This window comes from Podarcis muralis, chromosome 3 (genome assembly GCF_964188315.1).
Source record: "Podarcis muralis chromosome 3, rPodMur119.hap1.1, whole genome shotgun sequence".
NCBI lineage: Eukaryota > Metazoa > Chordata > Lepidosauria > Squamata > Lacertidae > Podarcis > Podarcis muralis.
Genome location: NC_135657.1, coordinates 121,701,133 through 121,721,007, shown reverse-complemented (window position 1 = coordinate 121,721,007; position 19,875 = coordinate 121,701,133). Strand labels below are relative to the sequence as shown.

At 42.4% G+C, this 19,875-nt stretch overlaps 1 protein-coding gene across 1 annotated transcript in view; it reads left to right on the top strand.

Moving 5' to 3' along the window:
• The window catches only part of LOC114593454 (uncharacterized), a 51,541-nt gene that overhangs the window by 16,347 nt on the left and 15,319 nt on the right, over positions 1-19,875 (top strand). Inside the window, exons 2-16 of the mRNA XM_077926632.1 lie at positions 730-873; positions 1,926-2,051; positions 2,767-2,948; positions 3,829-3,892; positions 4,492-4,566; positions 6,041-6,148; positions 7,229-7,336; positions 9,946-10,017; positions 10,206-10,331; positions 11,542-11,658; positions 13,547-13,708; positions 13,798-13,896; positions 17,354-17,500; positions 18,312-18,428; positions 19,474-19,665. Of these exons, the coding sequence (XP_077782758.1) occupies positions 730-873; positions 1,926-2,051; positions 2,767-2,948; positions 3,829-3,892; positions 4,492-4,566; positions 6,041-6,148; positions 7,229-7,336; positions 9,946-10,017; positions 10,206-10,331; positions 11,542-11,658; positions 13,547-13,708; positions 13,798-13,896; positions 17,354-17,500; positions 18,312-18,428; positions 19,474-19,665 (1,839 nt within the window). The remainder of the gene's footprint in view (positions 1-729; positions 874-1,925; positions 2,052-2,766; positions 2,949-3,828; positions 3,893-4,491; positions 4,567-6,040; positions 6,149-7,228; positions 7,337-9,945; positions 10,018-10,205; positions 10,332-11,541; positions 11,659-13,546; positions 13,709-13,797; positions 13,897-17,353; positions 17,501-18,311; positions 18,429-19,473; positions 19,666-19,875) is intronic.

The window sequence follows — 19,875 nt, the reverse complement described above, 5'->3', positions numbered from 1 at the left end:
GTCTGACCAGAGCAGAATACAGTGGCACTATCCCATGACTACAATCATGGAGCAGGAATTCTAACACCCACTTGACTCGATTTCGATTTGATGTACAACTTTAGGTGCCAGGAGAGAACGTTCCTCTTCTGCCATCCCTTTGGATGATAAAGATCCAATACACTTTAAAATGTGTTGTAGGAGGGGGCATTATTTGTTTGTTTTCCCTCTTACTTTATCATGTATTGATTATGCATTAATCTTACATAATATGATTTAATCATGATTAATATATGTTTTTTATATTGTATTTTTATGTTGTGAACTGCCCCGAGATGTACAGATGAAGGGCAGTATGCAAATAGAATGCATAAATAAATAAATAAATAAATAAATAGTGTTGATACTGGTTTGGTTCTTCTTTTGCTTAGGTTTTAATGACCATAATATAAAAATTGGGAATCCCTTATACTGAGTCAGGCCATTGGTATCTGACTCAGCGTACAGTCTCCCGCTATATTATCTGTCCTGACTGGCAGTGGCTGCCCTGCGTTTTCTGGCAGGAGTCCTTCCTGTAACACATGGGGCCCTCAGCATGCAGGGCAGGTGCCTTATCTTATTGCTTACTTTTGTATTTGTATTTTAAAATAAAAAAGTTTAAATTTAGAACCCTAGAACAAAGTAGGAAAAAGAAATTAATCCCCATTTCTGTGAACATGAACAGTTCTCTTTTATGTTTTCCACCAACAGGTGCTAAAGGTTCCTCTGGAATTGGAGGTTTCAAAGGTGCGATAGGCGTCAGAGGGTGGCCAGGGCAGAACGGAATCAAAGGAGAGGCTGGCTTCACTGGCTTGCCAGGGGTTCGAGGTTTACCTGGTGACTCGGGATTGAAAGGTATTGTCCTTCACATTGTGAAGTATTGCTTGTCTCTCAGTGTGTGCGAGACGTGTTCATACACAACTGCAAAGCAGTTTGAAAAAAATAGGTTGTGAAATATAATTTTTATAAAAAAAAATTCTCTTGGCAGCTTTAATCTTACAGCTTACTGTGTTTTCAGTCTATTGCTGGCTTTTGCTGGTAAGTAAAGCTTGGTGTTCATCAAGCTTGCTTTCACCTTAGTTAGCAGAAAGACCCCTGGCTGCTCTCTCATAACAAAATCTCAGGACTATGATTGGAAAGGGAGTAGCTGCTGGGCTGCACTCCTCATTGCTACATTCTCATATACTTTTTTGAGAACTTTTATTTAAATCATTTATTTAGGTTTTTTTTAAAAAAAATTCACCCCCCTGCAAGGAGTTCAAGGCAGTGTTCTTCTGCTCACTGTATTTTAATGTATGGTTTTGTTTTTGTTACTGTATTTTATTCTGTATATTCTGTTGTAAGACACCTTTAGTACATTGGTGGGAAGATGTAAATAATGAAGTATTAGTATTATTTCCTGCTCACATTTTATCCACACAACAACTCTGTGAGGTTAGGCTTTCAGGTAAGGCTGAAAGAGACCAAGATTCCCCAGAGAGTTTCATGGTTGAGTAGGAATTTGAACCGAGGTCTCCTTGATTCCAGTACAACCATCTCGCCACTATAGCACATTAGAAGGGCTGATCACCATCACTTCATAAAAGAAGGATACACTTAAGGAGACAAAGCATTCTTACCTTTCCGATCCTCTTAAATGCGTTGCCTTTAAATTGTAAGGATGGATCAATGCTGTAAACCAGGCATGTCCAAAGTCTGTTTGGGGGGCCTAATTCGACCCCCTGTGGCATTTTATTCATTGGGGTCAAATCCCAAAAATACATACATATAAAAAATCAACAACTTTGGTCGGCCCTCACGCATGTTCACTTCATCAAATCTGGCCCTCTTTGAAAAAGTTTGGCCACCCCTGCAAACAGTTTTCTATATTAACATGGCAGTCTGGATGAATGATGTATTCTTAATAGGTGACCGTGGTGACCGTGGCCCACCAGGATCACCTCCTAAAATCATGCCAAGTATGATGCTTGATGTGAAAGGCGAAAAGGGAAATGAAGGAGAAAGTGGTGCCCAAGGGAGCTTTGGTTTCAAAGGTAAGGAGCAATGCCATATCCAGAAAAGGAGTATAATATATTACAAACTAATCTTACAGCATTTGAACATTTGTCACAAGAAGCAAATGAGAATTTAATCTTTATTTACAAACATTTCATTCTGTATTACATAACGCACACATTCTAAAGCACTTATTCAGATTATAAATAATAGAAAATGACCACAAAATGATATAGAAATATATATACCCCAACAGTGCAATTTTTAAAGGTAAAGGTAAAGGGACGACTCCTGGGGTTGCGGTGCTCATCTCGCTTTATTGGCCGAGGGAGCCGGCGTACAGCTTCTGGGTCATGTGGCCAGCGTGACTAAGCCACTTCTGGCAAACCAGAGCAGCGCACAGAAATGCCGTTTACCTTCCTGCCGGAGCGGTACCTATTTATCTACTTGCACTTTGTGCTTCCAAACTGCTAGGTTGGCAGGAGCAGGGATCAAGCAACGGGAGCTCACCCCATCACTGGGATTCGAACCGCCAACCTTCTGATCGGCAAGCCCTATGCTCTGTGGTTGAACCCACAGCACCACCCGCATCCCAGTGCAATTTTTAGTGGTAGTTAATTAGCAGAATGCAGCTGAGGGCTTCATTCCCCATAATGAATACTTCAGGCAGCTGAAACCAACATTTGCTTTACTGAAGTTCAGCTACTTGCCCGGTTCAGTCTAACTTAACATTTTGAACTGTGTTTCCTACAGGCACAAAAGGAGCACTAGGCTACCCTGGGCAGACAGGAAGGCCAGGTTCACCTGGCTTTCCAGGTTATGAAAAAGGTCAGAAAGGTGACTATGGAATTAAAGGAATAAAAGGCATATCAGGATATATAGGTGTCTCAGGAGGTCGTGGTATTTCTGGTTTCCCTGGAGCAACGGGAAGGAGGGTGAGCAGATTTTGTTGTTTGACTCAAACTACCAAGTTTTGTTATCTCTGGTATGTTTCCTTTAGTAGTTTGAAAATCAAAATGCCCAGAACCTCAAAAAACAAATTGTGTAAATTCACCAAAAGCAGACTAGATTATGCAGTGCATGTGAATTATGTATTTGATTCCTTTATTTTGGGTGGAATGGGGGCTCCAGCCTGCAGGCCTAATTATGTCCATGAGGACTTTTTCCAAAAGCCATGCTCACCTGCCTGACACTTGACATATATGACACTCAGCAGGATTCAGGTAATGAGTTCTGTCAGCAGGCATCCTGCTTGAGGAGCTCTTTTTGCACAGTGAGGTTTCCCTCCTCTCTGAAATTGGCTCAGAATGGGGTCAAGAGAACTCAGGGGCATAAGAGTAGAGATAGTTCCATCTGGCAAACCACAAGGCTTTCCTTGACAAAATAATTGCCTTGGCATGAAATTAAATTCTTTCCATGGTTCCCTGCTGAAAGGAGGGTTTGCAGATACTGCCAATCAGCACCCCTGTGCTTTGATTTCAGACTGCCCTGGCAAAGGAAAGCATATCACCCAGTGTCATTGTGGTGTCATGATTGACAGGTGGGCAACCCCGCACCCAGTCAAAATGGCCCACTGGAGTTGGGGGAGGTTAGTATCCAGCCCACCAAGTAGATATAGTCCCCCACCCCTGAGTTATTTTTTAGTTTAAATAAAGTTGGTTTCAGGTGCACACTGTGTTCAACAAGAGTACAGTTTCAAGATTTATGACAGAAAAACAAATTTGGATAGTTGAGGAGGAAGTCCAGAGAGAACGAAAACGTTGGTTAATATTTATTATGCTTGAAAGCTTGATGTTCTTTTTAACTATGTGACAGGGGGAAAAGGGAATTCCAGGGATTGATGGTATTTTTGGCGAAAGTGGCCAGCCTGGGGAAATTGGTGAGTCCATTTATATTCTGTACATCTAAGCTATGTGTATGTAAAACACACACACACACACACACACACAGAGAGAGAGAGAGAGAGAGAGAGAGACAGACAGACAGACAGATTTGTGTATAAAATGAAAGGCTCCTGCTCGTGACCTAGTCCAGTACAAGGAAATATTTCTCTCATTCTTGAGAGTTACTGATCTTGACTTCTCATATCTTTTCATTCTTATAGATGAAGTCAAATGGAAGTATATATTGTAGAGAAAATAATACAGGCAACCACCCTCCCCCCCATTTAAGTGGGGGTAATGTTTTGAGGCACCGTGCACGTCAGTGAAATTGCGTATATTTGAAACCCCATTAAAAAGGCCTGCAAACACCCTGTTCCGACCCTTTTGTGATGTTTTTGTGACTTTTTGGGTCACTTCTGGGTTCAGCGTGATGGGTGGGTAGGTGATTGTGCGGTTGTGCACATATTGAAAGCACGTAAATCGAGAGTTGCATTATAGAGTTTAGAATTTTCACATTAAAAGATGTTCAACAGATGATCTTGGTGTATATAAATCTATGTGAGTGTGTATTATCTCAATTTTTTGCCTCACACAGGTGATTGGGGAGATACTATAAACTTGCCAGGAAGAGCAGGTTCGAAAGGAGATGCTGGCATAACTGGAGCCAAAGGTATTTTGCATGTGTGTATACACATGCATTCATTCATAATGCAAAATAGTTTGTGGCAAACAGCGCCTGTTACCGGCTTTGACTGTTGTGAGAACTTCATCCTGTCTTGGACAAGGATTGCTTGGTCACTGAGACTCATGCACTGGTAACATCATGTAACACGTTCTATGAGAGATCTGGGGTGTGGTTGGTCCAGAGGGATGCAGCTGGTACAAAATACCTTGGCCCAGGTGGTGGCTAAGATGTGCTCCTTCCCAGCCACATATCACACCATTGAGCTAGTTTTATGGTCTTGTTGCTTACCTACAAAGCTCTAAACAACTATGGACCAGGTTATATGAAAGACCATCAAGCTCAACAAAAGGAACCCAGTTAGTCTTCTCTTCTCACAGCCTGACGATTATCAACTTGTAGTAAGACAAAGGTTGGCTTTTTCACTGGTAGTGCTGGTGCTGTGGGGTGCATGCCCTACTGAAATACAAAATACTGATGTTAATGGCCTAAGTCTACCCAGTGACTTTAGGTCTCACTCTTGGTTGATGCTTTGAACCTCTGAAATAGCAAAATAGTGACATACATACAGGGGCGGACTCTGCTAATATGGCACCCTTATTTTTCACAATAATTCCTTTTGGTACAGTTGCTTTTTTATGGATCCTCTCAGTAGGTAAATAGAGGTTTTATTCTACTTATTATCATTATTTTACACCTCCTTGGCTCAGCACATGGGCGGTGGGGGGCTAACCGCTGATACCTGCTCGAAATCCAGTGCTAATAACATATAAACACAGCATTATGGTAAAGTTTAAGCATAAAAAATGTAAAAAAATAATATCTGAAGACTTCTATTTAAGTATTTAGTTTTTTGTTGTATACGGTGCAAGGAGGTGGCAAACTATTTTGGAATTTATTTCCTAGTTTTCAGAGCTTTTTAAAGTACAAGAACAACATGATCTGGGATATCATTAAAAAACTCAAGATATTGGCTACAGTATATTGATAAATATCCATTGGTAAAAACATTCCTATTGACTGGGGGAAAGCTCAAATATAAAACAGGTTCCAACATGGCAACAATTTCACCAAGATAACAACATTAACAGGAAACTTGTAAAGAAGGGAAAATTAACTACCACAGTGTGTCTTATTAAAAAATAATTCAATACAAGATATTGGTTTTAGGGAATGGATAAAAAATCTGTGCAGAGTGCTAGTTAATGGTAAATTATTGACCTTTTCTGCTTCACTATTTTCAAATTAAACTTTTTAGCACAGTTGATAGGGCAGTTAGGAGGGAACAGAAATATAACATCATTTGAATTGTTTCTGATAAATTCAAAAATCATCTAATTCAAAAATTGTTTTAAAAAGATAAAAGGATAAATTTAAAAATCTGTTTTAAAAGGATATGGTTTAGCGATACAGGCAGATAAGGGGGAGAGGAACAATAAATATTTCTCTTTGTTTTTTGCAGGGGTAGAAGGAGCCAAAGGAGGAAAAGGTGATGCTGGTGTTCCAGGTTTTCCTGGCATTCAGGGCATGAGGGGCTCCCCAGGCTCCCCTGGGTTGCAAGGGCAAAGAGGTGGGATTTCCTCTTTTGTATATAATGTGCTTATATAAAACACTTTTTTAAAAAATACACTAAAAATGAATAACAAAGTGTTGATTAGAAATACAGCAAAGTAAAAGCAATACTGGATACTGAATGCTTTTTCATTATATACTTTAAAACAGATGCTGATACTTGATGCATATTCTTAAGTTTAAACTAGTCCATTGAAACAAAGTCAATTTGGCTATGAGGGCATTTTTTAACCCCTGTTCTGCTTTCACCAGTGCTTTTTTTTTTTCTTTCTAAAAAAATGTTTAGGAGTACTCTCCTTTTCCTACTCATATTGAAATACTGCCTCTCAATGAGGCCAAACTTAGAGTCACAGAATGTTTAGGGGTATGCGTACCCCTGCGTCCCCCCAGAACAAAAAGCACTGGCTTTCACTATAAGCAGAGCAATCCTAACTCGGACCTTGTGATGACTGGAGCAATCAAGCCATTGCTGCAGCAACAGGCCTTCAGCTCCTGCTAGTCAGGGCGGAAGATAATGGTCGTGGGGTTGCGAGTTCTTGCGAGTTTGTTTCCTTTTTCTTTAAGCCGCTAAGCCATGAATAGCCGCTAAGCCGCTAAGCCGCTAATAGCCGTGCTTTGCAAGACGAAAAAACCGCAAGACAAAGAGACTCGTGAAATGGATTAATTCCGTCTTGTGAGGCACCACTGTATAATATATTTTTAGTCATTTACAGACCAAATCAGATTTTTTCACATCAGATCATTAGGAGTTTTAGAATGCAGTGGTGCCTCGGGTTAAGAACTTAATTTGTTCTGGAGGACCGGTCTTAACCTGGAACTGTTCTTAACCTGAGGTACCACTTTAGCTAATGGGGCCTCCCGCTGCCGCAGCACGATTTCTGTTCTCATCCTGAAGCAACTGTTTTTAACCTGAGGTACTATTTCTGGGTTAGCGAAGTCTGTAACCTGAAGCGTCTGTAACCAGAGGTACCACTGTAATCCACTCTTGTAAGAAATCCAGTATCACTTTCACCACCATTAGAATTATATTGTAACAAATCAAGGGTTGCTTAGTGATAGCTCTCTACTTGTTCTACAGGATTCCCAGGGCAGGTTGGCGAACAAGGTTTATCTGGAGATCCAGGATTTCCTGGATCATCAGGTGAAAAAGGAAGTTCTGGGTGGATTGGGCTTCCAGGGAGTAAAGGTAAATTCTATTCATCCTAGTTGTCAGTAATACATCATTGTATATTTTGGACTTAAGGAGAAGTTATGCACTCTTGTCTTGCCTATTTCCAGTAAATGCAAGTAATACTTTGATGTTCTAATACACAAATTTTAGATTAGAGCTAATCTACACATTATGAAAAAGACACATTTCTGTCTCTTTAAATGACTTTCTGACAGCAGCCTTGAAGGGAGGAAAGGAGCATCAGAACCATGCTTGCCCTCCATCCCCACACTGTTAATTGTCCTGCAAACAGACAAATCTTGGCACACGTATCTAGAAGCAACTTGGCAAACTGTCAGGGATAGATTCCACCAAACTACTGAGCCAGTAATAGAACAAGACAAGATAGAGGCAAGCATTTTATAACCCAGGTTTTACAACCAAAAACCAAACAGAGAATGGCTGAAATTCCTATTCCTTCACACCATGCATAATTTTTATACACCTCTGGCATGTCTGCACCCCATTATTCACCTTCCCTTCCAATCCTATGTTGTAACTTTGCCTCATAAGAGTAGTTGGTTCAGCCTCTTGATTTGTTCAGCTTCTCAATAATAGCTTGCAACTGTGTCACATGTCTGTAACTGTCTTTCTTGTCTAGTTCCCTCGTCCAAGCTCAATGAGAATATTTTCTTGTAAATCAAAAGGCTTTTCCTATCATCTGAGTAGCTGTGTCACAATTGTTAGAGTGAACCAGCTAGGTGTTTGAAAGACTATCCATGTTAATATATGGAGACTAAAACACCCACTAGAGAAACAATTCAGTTTCTTCTCAGACCCAAATCAAAGCACAGGACAGATAGATTATATTTGGATTTCCAGAGATTTGTCATCAAGAGTAATAAAATCAGAAATTCTTCCGAGAACTCTCTCAGATCATAATGTGATAACAATGGAGTTAAAAGGAAAGGAAGAGACCTCATTCAGATGGAGACTGAACGATGGACTGCTGGACAATAAAGTAATATTGGGGAATGTGCAAAAGACATTAACAGACTATTTTGAATTAAATCTAAATAAAGGAGTGGACCTGAATGTAGTATGGCATGCATCAAAAGCTGTAATAAGAGGCTTTTTAATACAGCAGAACTCAATCCAAAGAAGATTAAGAGAGAGAGAAAAGGAAGAGATATTAAAACAGATAATACACAATGAAAAGAAATTGGCTTCCATTTGATAAAGCTACTCTCAGTAAGTCTAAGCAGTCTGGAGCTATGAGCAGCAATTGAGTTTTGGCTATCCAAAAAGAAAGAAAAACACTAAAAAGAATTAAAATGATGGCAGGAAAAATGCCAAAATAAGAGATTGTTCTCAAAAATCTCCAACAGAAAAAAACACACACCCTTTTTCTGCCTAGCTACTTTGGAATGCGATGGAAAGAGGAGGGGGGATAATATTCCCTGAATTTAGAAGAACAAAAGATGAAAAGCTTTGCACAGGAAGCCTTGTGAAAACTGGTGTGGGGGGTCTGCTATTAAAAACCAGGCTTTAAAAATTCATTTAAAAATCTGAAATTACATCCCTGGAACATCAACAAAATATATTCCTCCCTGGGACCATAACCCTTGTTGGATTTTTTAGCAATTGGTTAATAAAAGAATTCCCTAAGATGCCTGGATCCAGGTTTGGGGCACATACTCTTTGGTGAGAGAGCCCCAGCAGTGATTCAAAATCACAAAACATGCAGCAAAGCAAAGTGTGGAAATATAGGCTATTAGACCTTTAAAATATCCTGTTTTATGTCATTTCCAAAGCTCTCCACTTCCCTTAGCATAGAAAGAGACCACACATTTGGTAAGTTAAAAATGGTTTACTTACAAACACATCATAGATCAGATTCATTGCCTTTTCCATACAGCAGTAAGAGTTCCTAAATTATTTGTATAGAAGCACAAAGGTGGGTTTCTTAAGCCATGCCTTCTAAGCTTGGAGCATTTAGCTTAGACATCCTTACTGGAAGCTTCACCTGGTGGGAAGAAGCGAGAATAAAAAGTTTGGTAACTCTTCCTTCCAAGGTGAGGGAGTGCAACCTAGATAAGCCTGGCAGGATATCTAACTCTATGGCCATAAACCCTTTATAAGTTAAGTGTCTTGGTTATATAAGGCTGTACAGTTAACAATGTATTTTCATCTTTTTGAAATATTTGTTATAATCTTATTGCTAAAATGTTGCTGCTGTATAAAATCAATTTAAATGTTTTCTCAGAGTCAGTGAATCAGACAATCAGACTATAAACTTGTAAAGACTTGCTTTAGCCTCCAGGATGCCTCCAGGTTTTGACCAGTCAGAAATTTGTTTTTAAAAAGCAACAGCCAAACTGTCATTCATGAGCTATAACACACTCAAGTTTTAAATTTGAGGCAAAACATTTCATATGGAGCAGAAATACTTTAATTGCTGCATCCTAGTGAGCACAATTGTTTAAAGTAATTGCAGCAAGTTTTTTCTGATATAGTAATCAGTGCAAAGCAAATGGCTCACATGAAGATGTTTCATTTCAAAAAACTACAGTGCCTCCAGAGAAATCTGTAACATTTGGTAAATCAGATCGAAGAATAACAAATAATGGGTGGCTTTCTGGCAGGTGCTGCTGGCGCCAGAGGAATCACTGGATTACATGGTTTGCCAAGTACCAAGGGCTTTCCAGGATCACCAGGTATGTTCATATTATGTTGATGGTTAATGAGGTTGGCTATCTTACATTGTAAGTTCATTAGGGAATCTGTCTAAACATTTCAGCTTTCCACACAGGATGCATAGGATAGTTTAAAATGAACATTGCTGAGATGCCCATTTCTGGGTTGGGAAAAGCGATACTAATTTATCTAAGTTTTTGCACAACAGGTCCAGATGGATATGGCCCACCAGGTTTCCCAGGTATTTGGGGTGACAAAGGTACCGTGGGAGAGCCAAGCCCAATTGAAGGCAGCAGAGGAGCTCCTGGTCCGAAAGGAGAAAGAGGAGATCTAGGTCAGTCTGTTGTTCAATGGTTTTATACATGGCACCACCAATTAGCAAAATATATTTAACAAATTATAGGTTTCATTTAAGAAAGTACTCTCATGGCAAATTGGTGTGTGAAAAGGGTAGAGGCACATGAAATTCAGAATGTGTGGCTCTCTGCCTGGCTGGTGGAATCCAAAGGAAAGCAGAGCAAGACGTTTGGCACCAGCTTGGCTGCAGGAGTTGCCAGAAGGAGGCGCAGCAGGGCCCCCTCAACCGCCTTAGGGACTCCACTCCAGGAGAAGGGGCAGAGCAAAGTAAAGGTCAAGGAGTAGGAATGCAAAGGGATAAAAATGCTTCCTAACAACTGATTTAAAACTGAATGCTCAATTTATCCCTGTAATCTGAAAATGTGAACTCCTGAATTTTAAATATATTTATAATATGAATTTATACTTATCAAAGAAAATATTGTTAACAAGATTGGTAAGATTTGTAATCCTACATCACTTGCTACCATTATATTATTTGGCATCCCACAAAGTTACATGCAGGTTCCGCTTTCTGAACATAAGGCATTCCCAGGAAATTGTTAGGCAAGCGTTCACATAGCAAGCTGATGATTTCCATTATTTCCTATGGGAACACTTCTAATCTGTGATTTGTCTGATGTCTCTCTTTCACTGCATTGTTTCTACCCACACAGCTGCTGCCGACCAGCAAAATACCAATGAGTAAGGGAGCAGGCAAACTCTGTCTGTTCAAGTATCTGAATCAGGCATTTGTGTAGCGATGCTTAGGTATAATTCTTTGTGTTTGCATAGCTCTTAGTGTTTTGGATAAAGAGTGTTCTGATAGCAACACCTGCATGTATAGTAATCTCATGTGGAAGAAACAATATGCTTTGGTGAAACTTAATTTCTCCCCCCCCCCTTTTTTTTATTAAATACTTTATTTATACTTATGCGTCATACAAATAAACAATAAATAAAATGAACATATAATACCAAACCAGAAAAAATTCAAAGCAAAAAAGACACACAATCATGATAACAAAAACTGCAGACAAGAATATAGGTGAAACTTAATTTCTTGTGATGGGAAGCAACCATAATGACAGTATTGTTAAAAACAAACAACATATGCTCAGAATTTTTGAAGATATTTAACAAAGGGTGCGCTTCAGCTTTCCTGTGCATCCATCTCCAGGAGTAACTATTTGATTTCTGACTGGCAGGACAGAGAGGCTCACCTGGGAGCCCTGGACCTGAGGGAAGACCAGGCCTTCCTGGAGTTTCAAACATATCTGGAGCACCTGGTGATGTGGGATCACCAGGTTTGGATGGTGTGCCAGGTAAACACAACCCCACTACTTTCAGTTGATACAGAGATCTTTTAGATTTATCTTGATATTTTGATACTACTGCCTTAGTTTTGCCACCAAGTGTTCCCATGGCAAAAATGAATCTTTTTCTTTTTGTCTTTTAGCATTGTTGTGGCTTCAACATTAGGTCTCTACTAAGCACTATGCTTTTCCTGTGCTGGGGGGCACCCACTGTTGGCTAAAGAAGGGTTTGTTTAGGAGTTTGCTACCTTCAGACAGTTTGGGCTTGCTGATTGGAAGGTCAGCAGTTCAAATCTGTGGAACGAAGTGAATTCCTGTTGCTCTGTCCCAGCTCCTGCCAACTTAGCAGTTCAAAAGCACACCAGTGCAAGTAGATAAATAGGTACTGCTGCAGTGGGAAGGTAAACGATGTTTCCGTGTGCTCTGGCTTCCATTTATGGTGCTCCGTTGTGCCAGAAGTGGTTTAGTCATGCTGGCCACATGTCCCAGAAAGTCATCTGTTGATAAATGCCGGCTCCCTTGGCCTGAAGCAAGATGATTGCCATACCCTATAGTCACCTTTGACTGGACTTAACCGTCCAGGGATCCTTTACCTTTATCTTTTACCTTAAGTGTATCTCTTGTGGGGTTTCATACGAGGTAATGTGTTTTCTTTTGACAGGGCTCCCTAGCCCCCTCACATTTAATGCTACTGCTTCTAAGCTAACTATTCCTGCTTCTCTGGTTTGTAAGGTGTTTCCTTGCCATCCCACCTGGGCTGCTCTGTGTCTCTTGCCTTAGTGTTCGTTGGGTCTAGTGGGTTGCACAAACAGAGTATGGTGGGGAGGGGAGAAAGAGAGATCAGAGTTAGAAATGGAGGTGGAAGATAGATTACAGAGAGTAGCATATATCTGGTTATATAGCTACTTGTTGGGAGTAACGGAGACCATGTGGCTTCTAACTGGTTGGTCCTGGGTCTCCACGGATGGACTGGGTGCTTATGCATAGAGTAGAGTTTTGTAACTTCTGCCTATATTTACACATTTTGTCATGTATACAGTTGTGTTCCTCACTATAATGGAAGACTGTTCTGTCAGCAGGATGCAAATTTATGATGCCCTTTCCCTTCTCCATTGCCCCCCCCCCCACTGTTTCAGAGGGCACATCAATCATGGGTTGAACAATCCATCATTCCCTGCGGGAAGCCTTTTCCTTATGTAGCATTTGCTTGAACAGCGCAGACTAGGGTTGGGGATGTTCTTCCCCACAGAGGATTCTCTGAAGGGAACAAAGAGGGACTCATTTTTTCCTTTATTTGAGATGTATGAGCTATGTATATTCAAAGATGTATTGATACACCCAATACATGGTTGTTTGGGTTTGGATAAATTGATATTAAGACAAGAGTTTGAAACCAATGAAAGGCTTAGTCTTAGGAACAAGCTTTGGTTCAGGGCACAAGTCTTGTCCTGATGAAAAAATCATTTTTTGCTATTATTCCATTTCTTATACCCCACCCATCTGACTGGGCTGCCCCAGCCACTCTGAGCAAAGCAGCAACTGATAAAAGCAGAAGTTTCAGAGACACTGTATTCAGAAGGCACTATCAGAAGGAATACAGGGAATAACCAGATACACAGATGTAGACTCATAGAATTGTAGCATTGGAAGCTACCCCAAGGAAAAGCTTTTTGTCTGGAAAAGTGATGTAAACTGCTCTCCAACCATCAGAAATGCCTTTTCACAGCTTGCCCATCTTTTCCTCTTACTTATTGACACGGATGCTGCAGGTAAGCTGCACCTTCAATTTAATTCAGCTCTACATTAACTTGCTACAATCAGGAGAAGACAGGCCCCCAAAGATGTTGCCCATGTGGTCTTTCAGTCCCAAGTTTTAATCTTTGTGTATCTATTGTAGGCTACCCAGGACCACCAGGACCACCAGGAATAGCTGCTCCACCTGGAAGCAAAGGAGAAGTGGGGCAGATCGGCATAATTGGAGAAGATGGTTCAAAAGGACTTAGAGGAGACCATGGCGCAGATGGGAGACCTGGAATTCCAGGGTTCCCTGGGGCAAAAGGTATGATGGAAAAACCTAGTAGAAAGAGCAGCTACCAAAACAGATTAAGCAGGCATGCAGTAACACCATACCATTGTTTTGCCTTGAAGGATATAAAGGGGAACAAGGAGTCATGGGTTTTGTTGGCATATTGGGAACGCCTGGTGACTTTGGCCCCACTGGACCCAAAGGAGACCGAGGATTTCCTGGTGAGTAACTATTTCTACTATGCCAGTTCATGCAGTGTTTATAAATCTTCAAAAGCTATTGCATTTTATAGACCAAAACACACCGCAGAGGGGCTTTCACCCCACCCCACATTTCTCCTCCAAATCTCAGCAGAAATTTGAAGGTGAAACATGAGAGGGGCATTTGAAAGCCTTGAGCCAGATGCACCCTTTCCACAATCAGCTGATCAGCGGGTGGGAGTGCACCTTCAAATGCTTCTTCTTCCAACCTCCTCAGGTTTATTTTTTATATTTGCGTGACGAGTCCCCCCCCCCCCCCGTGGAAATAAAGACGCATGACACAATTATTAAGGTTAATGGGCTAAATAAGGCCACAACTTTGTTGGTTACAGGTGATGAGCAGTATTGGCTTAGGCATTGGTCCTAACCGACTATATCCGGCTTCAGCCCGTCCGCTTGAAGTCCGGGAAGGGTTACCACCAGTAGGGGGAGTCCTGCTGATGCACATCAACTAGGAACTCCCCTGGGGTCACCGCTTGGGGGCGTGCCTTAGGCCCTCACCTCCCTAGGCTTCAGACAGGGCCACGCCCCCCGGAATCCTTTATCGGACTACCCTTCAATATGTGGGGCAGGTGATGGCGCTTCCTCCCCTCTTCCATCTACATAACAATACCAATACCAATTCCTAACTGCCAATACCAAGCAAGTTGTGACCATTTGCTACGAGGTAGGCGAAAAACCAAGTGGCCGGTGCCAGTTTGCCAAGTGGAAAAAATTCCTACCAGGCCCCTCAACGGTGACCAACCAAGGTCCATAGCAAGGTCAAGGAACGAAACCTTAAAGGGCGGGAGGGTGAGAAACAGGAGCAACTGTAGGCTGCAAAATCAAGGTACAAGGCAACTTACAGCATTTGAAACCAACATTATAAATACAAAGTAATAAAAACAAACAAGTTAGAAACAATAATAAAAATACATCAAAACACATTTGGAAGCAGAAATTAAAACAGCTTGGCCTGACAGCAACAAAGTGATCAGCATTGTTTGAAGAAGAAATGCCTTTCCATCCAGCTGGTGGAAGACAGGCTGGAGCATTGAAGGTGCACCTTGCTGCTTCAGAGGAGCAACTGGGAGCTTTCAGTTGCGCCTTTGAAGTCCCGCCCCTTTCTGTCCTCCACCTGATGCCTTCTATGATGTCAGCTAAGGGGCAGGTGGGTGGGGCTTCCTGAAAACTGTTTCACGGGCCAAATGGGGAGGTCTGGAGGGTCATGTTAGATCTGCTGGAGGTCTATGAAGAGGGAGTGAGGGGAAAGGGAAAGGAGGTTTTGAGGTGAGACAGCCAAGGCAGAAGACCAGAGTACAGCAAGGGGGGGGGGGGGGGAGATCAGGTCTTCCGAAGAAAGGGAGACATGGTCAAGCTTGGAAGGAAAGAATGAGGGAGGGAGGGAGGGAGGGAGGGAGGGAGGGAGGATAAAGACTGGCTAAATCCCCAGATGACAGGCTGGAATGACAGAGTTAGGGACAAAAAAGAAGGGACAAATGAAGCAGCAGCTGTCAAGGTGTTAGGAGTGTCAGGATGATGCAGAAGGAGATAAGTGGGCTGCCCTGTGAAGCTAAGGAAGAGTAGGAGAAGGGCTTCCCTCGGAAGAGCTGAGACAGAGGGGGAGAAAAAGGATTGCCAGTAGATGGACTTGCAGGGAGCAGGGAGGGAGAGGAGCAGGGAGTCACTCTCTGCCCTTATTTCTGCGAGGCTCAGGTGTGATGTAGTGCAACAGCAAGTGATAGTGAAGAAAAGAAAGAGAAGAGGGGAGGAAGGTTCCTGTCTAGGGAATTGAGGTCTTTGGGGGATTTGAAAGATCCCTGGTTGCTAAGGCGAGAGGCAACTGTTTGAATGCCTGACATCAAGGGAGGGTGATGGTTGTTAATGATAAAAATGAAAAGAAAGCAAACACTAAAAAAAACAATTTTGCAGTCTCAGGGTCAGGATGTTTATGTAACTGGTTTACAAAGTCCTTCCCTTCCTGGTCTAATAAAGGTAAACCATTAGGTCCAGTCATGGCCGACTCTGGGGTTGCGGTGCTCATCTCGCTTTACTGGCCGAGGGAGCCGGCGTACAGCTTCCAGGTCATGTGGCCAGCATGACTAAGCCGCTTCTGGCGAACCAGAGCAGCGCACGGAAACGCCGTTTACCTTCCTGCCGGAGTGGTACCTATTTATCTACTTGCACTCTGACGTGCTTTCAAACTGCTAGGTTGGCAGGAGCAGGGACCGAGCAATGGGAGCTCACCCCGTTGCAGGGGTTCGAACCGCCAACCTTCTGATCGGCAGGTCCTAGGCTCTGTGGTTTAACCCACAGTGCCACCCGCATACCTTTCCTGGTCTAATAGGAAGGTAATAAAAAAATAGTAACTGTGATGTCAGCCATGGATCAATTCTAACCTGGGGCCTTAATTTTACAATTTAACAAACAGTCAAAGAAGGGGTACAGGAAGCTAGGGATTGAGTTAGGAGATGGTAGGCTCACCAGAGAGGTTCCACATAGTCTACCAATGTCACCTTGTTCTGCTCTTCCCACCAGAGATTCACATTGGCATGAAGGAGCCACAGGGCCAGAGGAATCAGGCTCTCCATTGGCAGGAGGCAACAGAGGGTTTGGACACAGCATAATGACCAGTGCTCTCCTGGGAGGAGAGATCCGACTGCTCTGCCACTGTGTGCTTCTCCTCTGGGCCAGTTTTTAACATAGATCAGAATCTATGTCAGGCTTCCTCAAACTCGGCCCTCCAGATGTTTTTGGCCTACAACTCCCTTGATCCCTAGCTAGCAGGACCAGTGGCCAGGGATGATGGGAACTGTAATCTCAAAACATCTGGAGGGCCAAGTTTGAGGAAATCTGACAGATTCTGGTTTAAAGGCCTCCTACTTACTCTGCTGAACTCCATGTCCAAGTCTGCCATGACACCACCACTGCTTCTAACCATTGTTAGAAACTGAGATATGAAAGCTAGGAGCTAAATGGCACTTTAAACCTAAGGTATGGGCACAACTACAGAATGTCTAGGCACACTTTTTATAACAAGAATACAAAGCTGAAAATGAATGAACTGCAGTTAAAGTATTATTTCATTTTTCACATGGTCTAGTCCTTCCCCTGCCCACCCCCCTAATATTCTTCAGAGGGTCTCTCTCTCTTCTCCAATCTTCAGAGAGTAGCTGGAAGTGAGGAAGCAGAAAAAGGTCCTCCTTTCCTTCCACTCTGCAGTTTTAATCTGAAATCTTAGGCACAGTACTGTGCCCAGAGCTCAGAAACAGCTCACGCTGAAGAAATTCCCTGTCGCAAAATGCGCCTAGAACAATGGGGGTTTCAAACACTGCTTTTGAACATGAGCAATGAGCTCCTGGGTCAACTAATGAGAAAGAGCGCCCAAGGCAAGTGGAATATTCTGTCTGTTACTTTGTTGTGCATTTTTAACTTTCAGGATTTCAGGGACCTCCAGGTTCCCCTGGACTGCCTCCTGTCCTTCCTAAACTGGTTTCAGAACAAGGGAGCCCAGGTGCTCCTGGAAACAGAGGGCTTCCTGGCACGTTGGGTGAGATGGGTCCTCAAGGCCCACCAGGATCTCCAGGTAGGAACATGGATATGCAAAATGGCCTTAGTGAGTTAAGGCTGTTTTTCATGGTCCAATCCTGTTTTGCATATAACATTTTTTCCCAATAAATTGGAATTTTAATGAAGAAGGCTCATGCAGTAATTATCCAAATCAGGTCAGGGGCTCACAGAAATTTAGTTGGTGACTTTGGGGAACCTAACTGAAAACCCCCCATGAATGTACAACTCTGTACCAATACTTTTCATATTTCTGCCACTTTGTAGTCATTCCAGAAGTACCTCCCGGGGGGGGGGGGGGAACCATTATGTGATAACTGGCCACTCATGACTCAAGCTTAGTGTTGATTTCCTTGGCATGCCAAGCTTCGGAAATGATGCCCAGTACTTTCTGACCTGTCCTGCTAAGCTTTAGACAAATAAAACACATCCAATCTTTTCTTCTTTCTCCAGATCCCATTCTGGTACAGCTGTATCGCCTATCCCTGTCCCTGATAAGACTGAAATCTGTAGGCTATTCCACCCTCATTCCAAACATGTATGCCATAATTGCAGTCAGAGGTATTTGCCATAGGTGCATTGCTCTTGTTGGTGACCAAGAGGCCTGTATAGGATGGTTTCCTCTTCCTTCAAATAATATGTGCCTACTCCATCCTTATTCAACCATTTCTGCATGCAAGTCACTTTGCTCCTGACTTCTTCATAAAAACATGACTATCTGGGCTTCATATCTGCACATCTAGTGTTCAGAGAGCTTGAATGGACTCTGTTCCTCATGAAAATCTTACAGCATGGTATGGATTATGATTCTTTTTAAATTTACTTTCAAGGTTCTAGAGGCCCCATGGGTAAACAAGGACTGCAAGGAAGAGGGGGAATACCTGCAGCTCCAGGCTTCAGAGGTGATCAAGGGAGAACAGGACTGCAGGGCCCAGGGGGCTTTGAAGGTAAATACTGGCCCTGGGTCTCTCCCCCCCACCCCTTCGCTCATTTGAAAATAAATTTACATCAACTACTTATATGAGTTTTCAGCACAATTTTATGCATGTTTACTCAGATGTTATTCCCAGGTAAGTGGCACTGGATCACAGCCTTGATTGTTAACCAAATCTGCAAAAAAATATTTGCATATGAGGGGGAAACAGTCATTCTAAAAATAAAAAATAAAAAGTTTACTTTGTTAGTAGTTGCGCAGCAGGGCATCATTTTGGAAGAGGCGATCCACCTTCTCTCCTAAACAAAAGGGGCCCCATTTTCAGTTTATAGCTTTAGAAGTACCTGGATTTAAGAATAAACCCCAAACAAATGCATTTCAGTGTATCCTACAGTGCCTGGCTCACAGTTCCCATTCCTAACTATGGGGGCGCCCCTGTACCTCCCCGAAAAGGAAACACAAAGTGGTGAACCCCTTCGTTGTCAGCCTCATTTAGGGACAACTCCAGCATGGAAGACCACAATGCATGCAGTGAAGATCTTGTGCTTTGCAATAGAATTGGATAGGGTAACAGGGTAGAATGAAATCAAAATGTAATTTGTTGACATGGAGCTGTGGGAGATATAGCCCCCCACCCCCGCCAAAACTGCCACACTTCAGTTCAAAGTTGTGGCAGGAGAGTAAGAGTCATTCTGTTACTGCTCCCCACTTAAACTCCCGGCATCTGGAAAACTTGCAAGATGATAAGAGCTACTGACATGAGAATATTCAGCCACACAGCACCCAGCCCTACAGGCCAAAAGGGTAGAAGAGGACTACATGATGTCAGGTGACACTGAGGAGGGTTTATATGCACATAAAGCAAACACTTTTATCACCGGATGTCAGAGCTGCTGTAAAAATGGCTTCAGCTTAGTAGCTTTGAACACCTAACCTCTTCTCATGGTTTATTCAGCACTGAGCAGATGGAGGTTCCTATGGAATTCTTTCCATAAGCAATGAAACCTTTAAGTCAGTTTACTTCCTGCAACATTTAAGCTCCCTTTTCCTCTCCACAGGTGCAGCAGGTGACCCAGGTACTCCTGGGCTGCCAGGTATGCCCGGCCGCAGCATCAATATGGGATATCTTTTGGTGAAGCACAGCCAGGCGGATCAAGAGCCCATGTGTCCAGTGGGCATGAGCAAACTCTGGAGTGGATACAGCTTGCTCTACTTTGAAGGACAAGATAAGGCACACAATCAGGATCTAGGTATGCATTTATGAGCTGAGCATTCTTCACATGGTTTTGTAAAAACAAAAACAAACTGCATTTTAACCCTAACCAATAATTTTCAGGCAACTGATAGAAATTACATATGTGGATGAAGAAAAGCTATTTTAAGATGTTAGGAACAAGCATAAATTTATCATACATAATACAGAGAGAGGAGAAAACCACAGATCTGTCAGAGAGACTTGG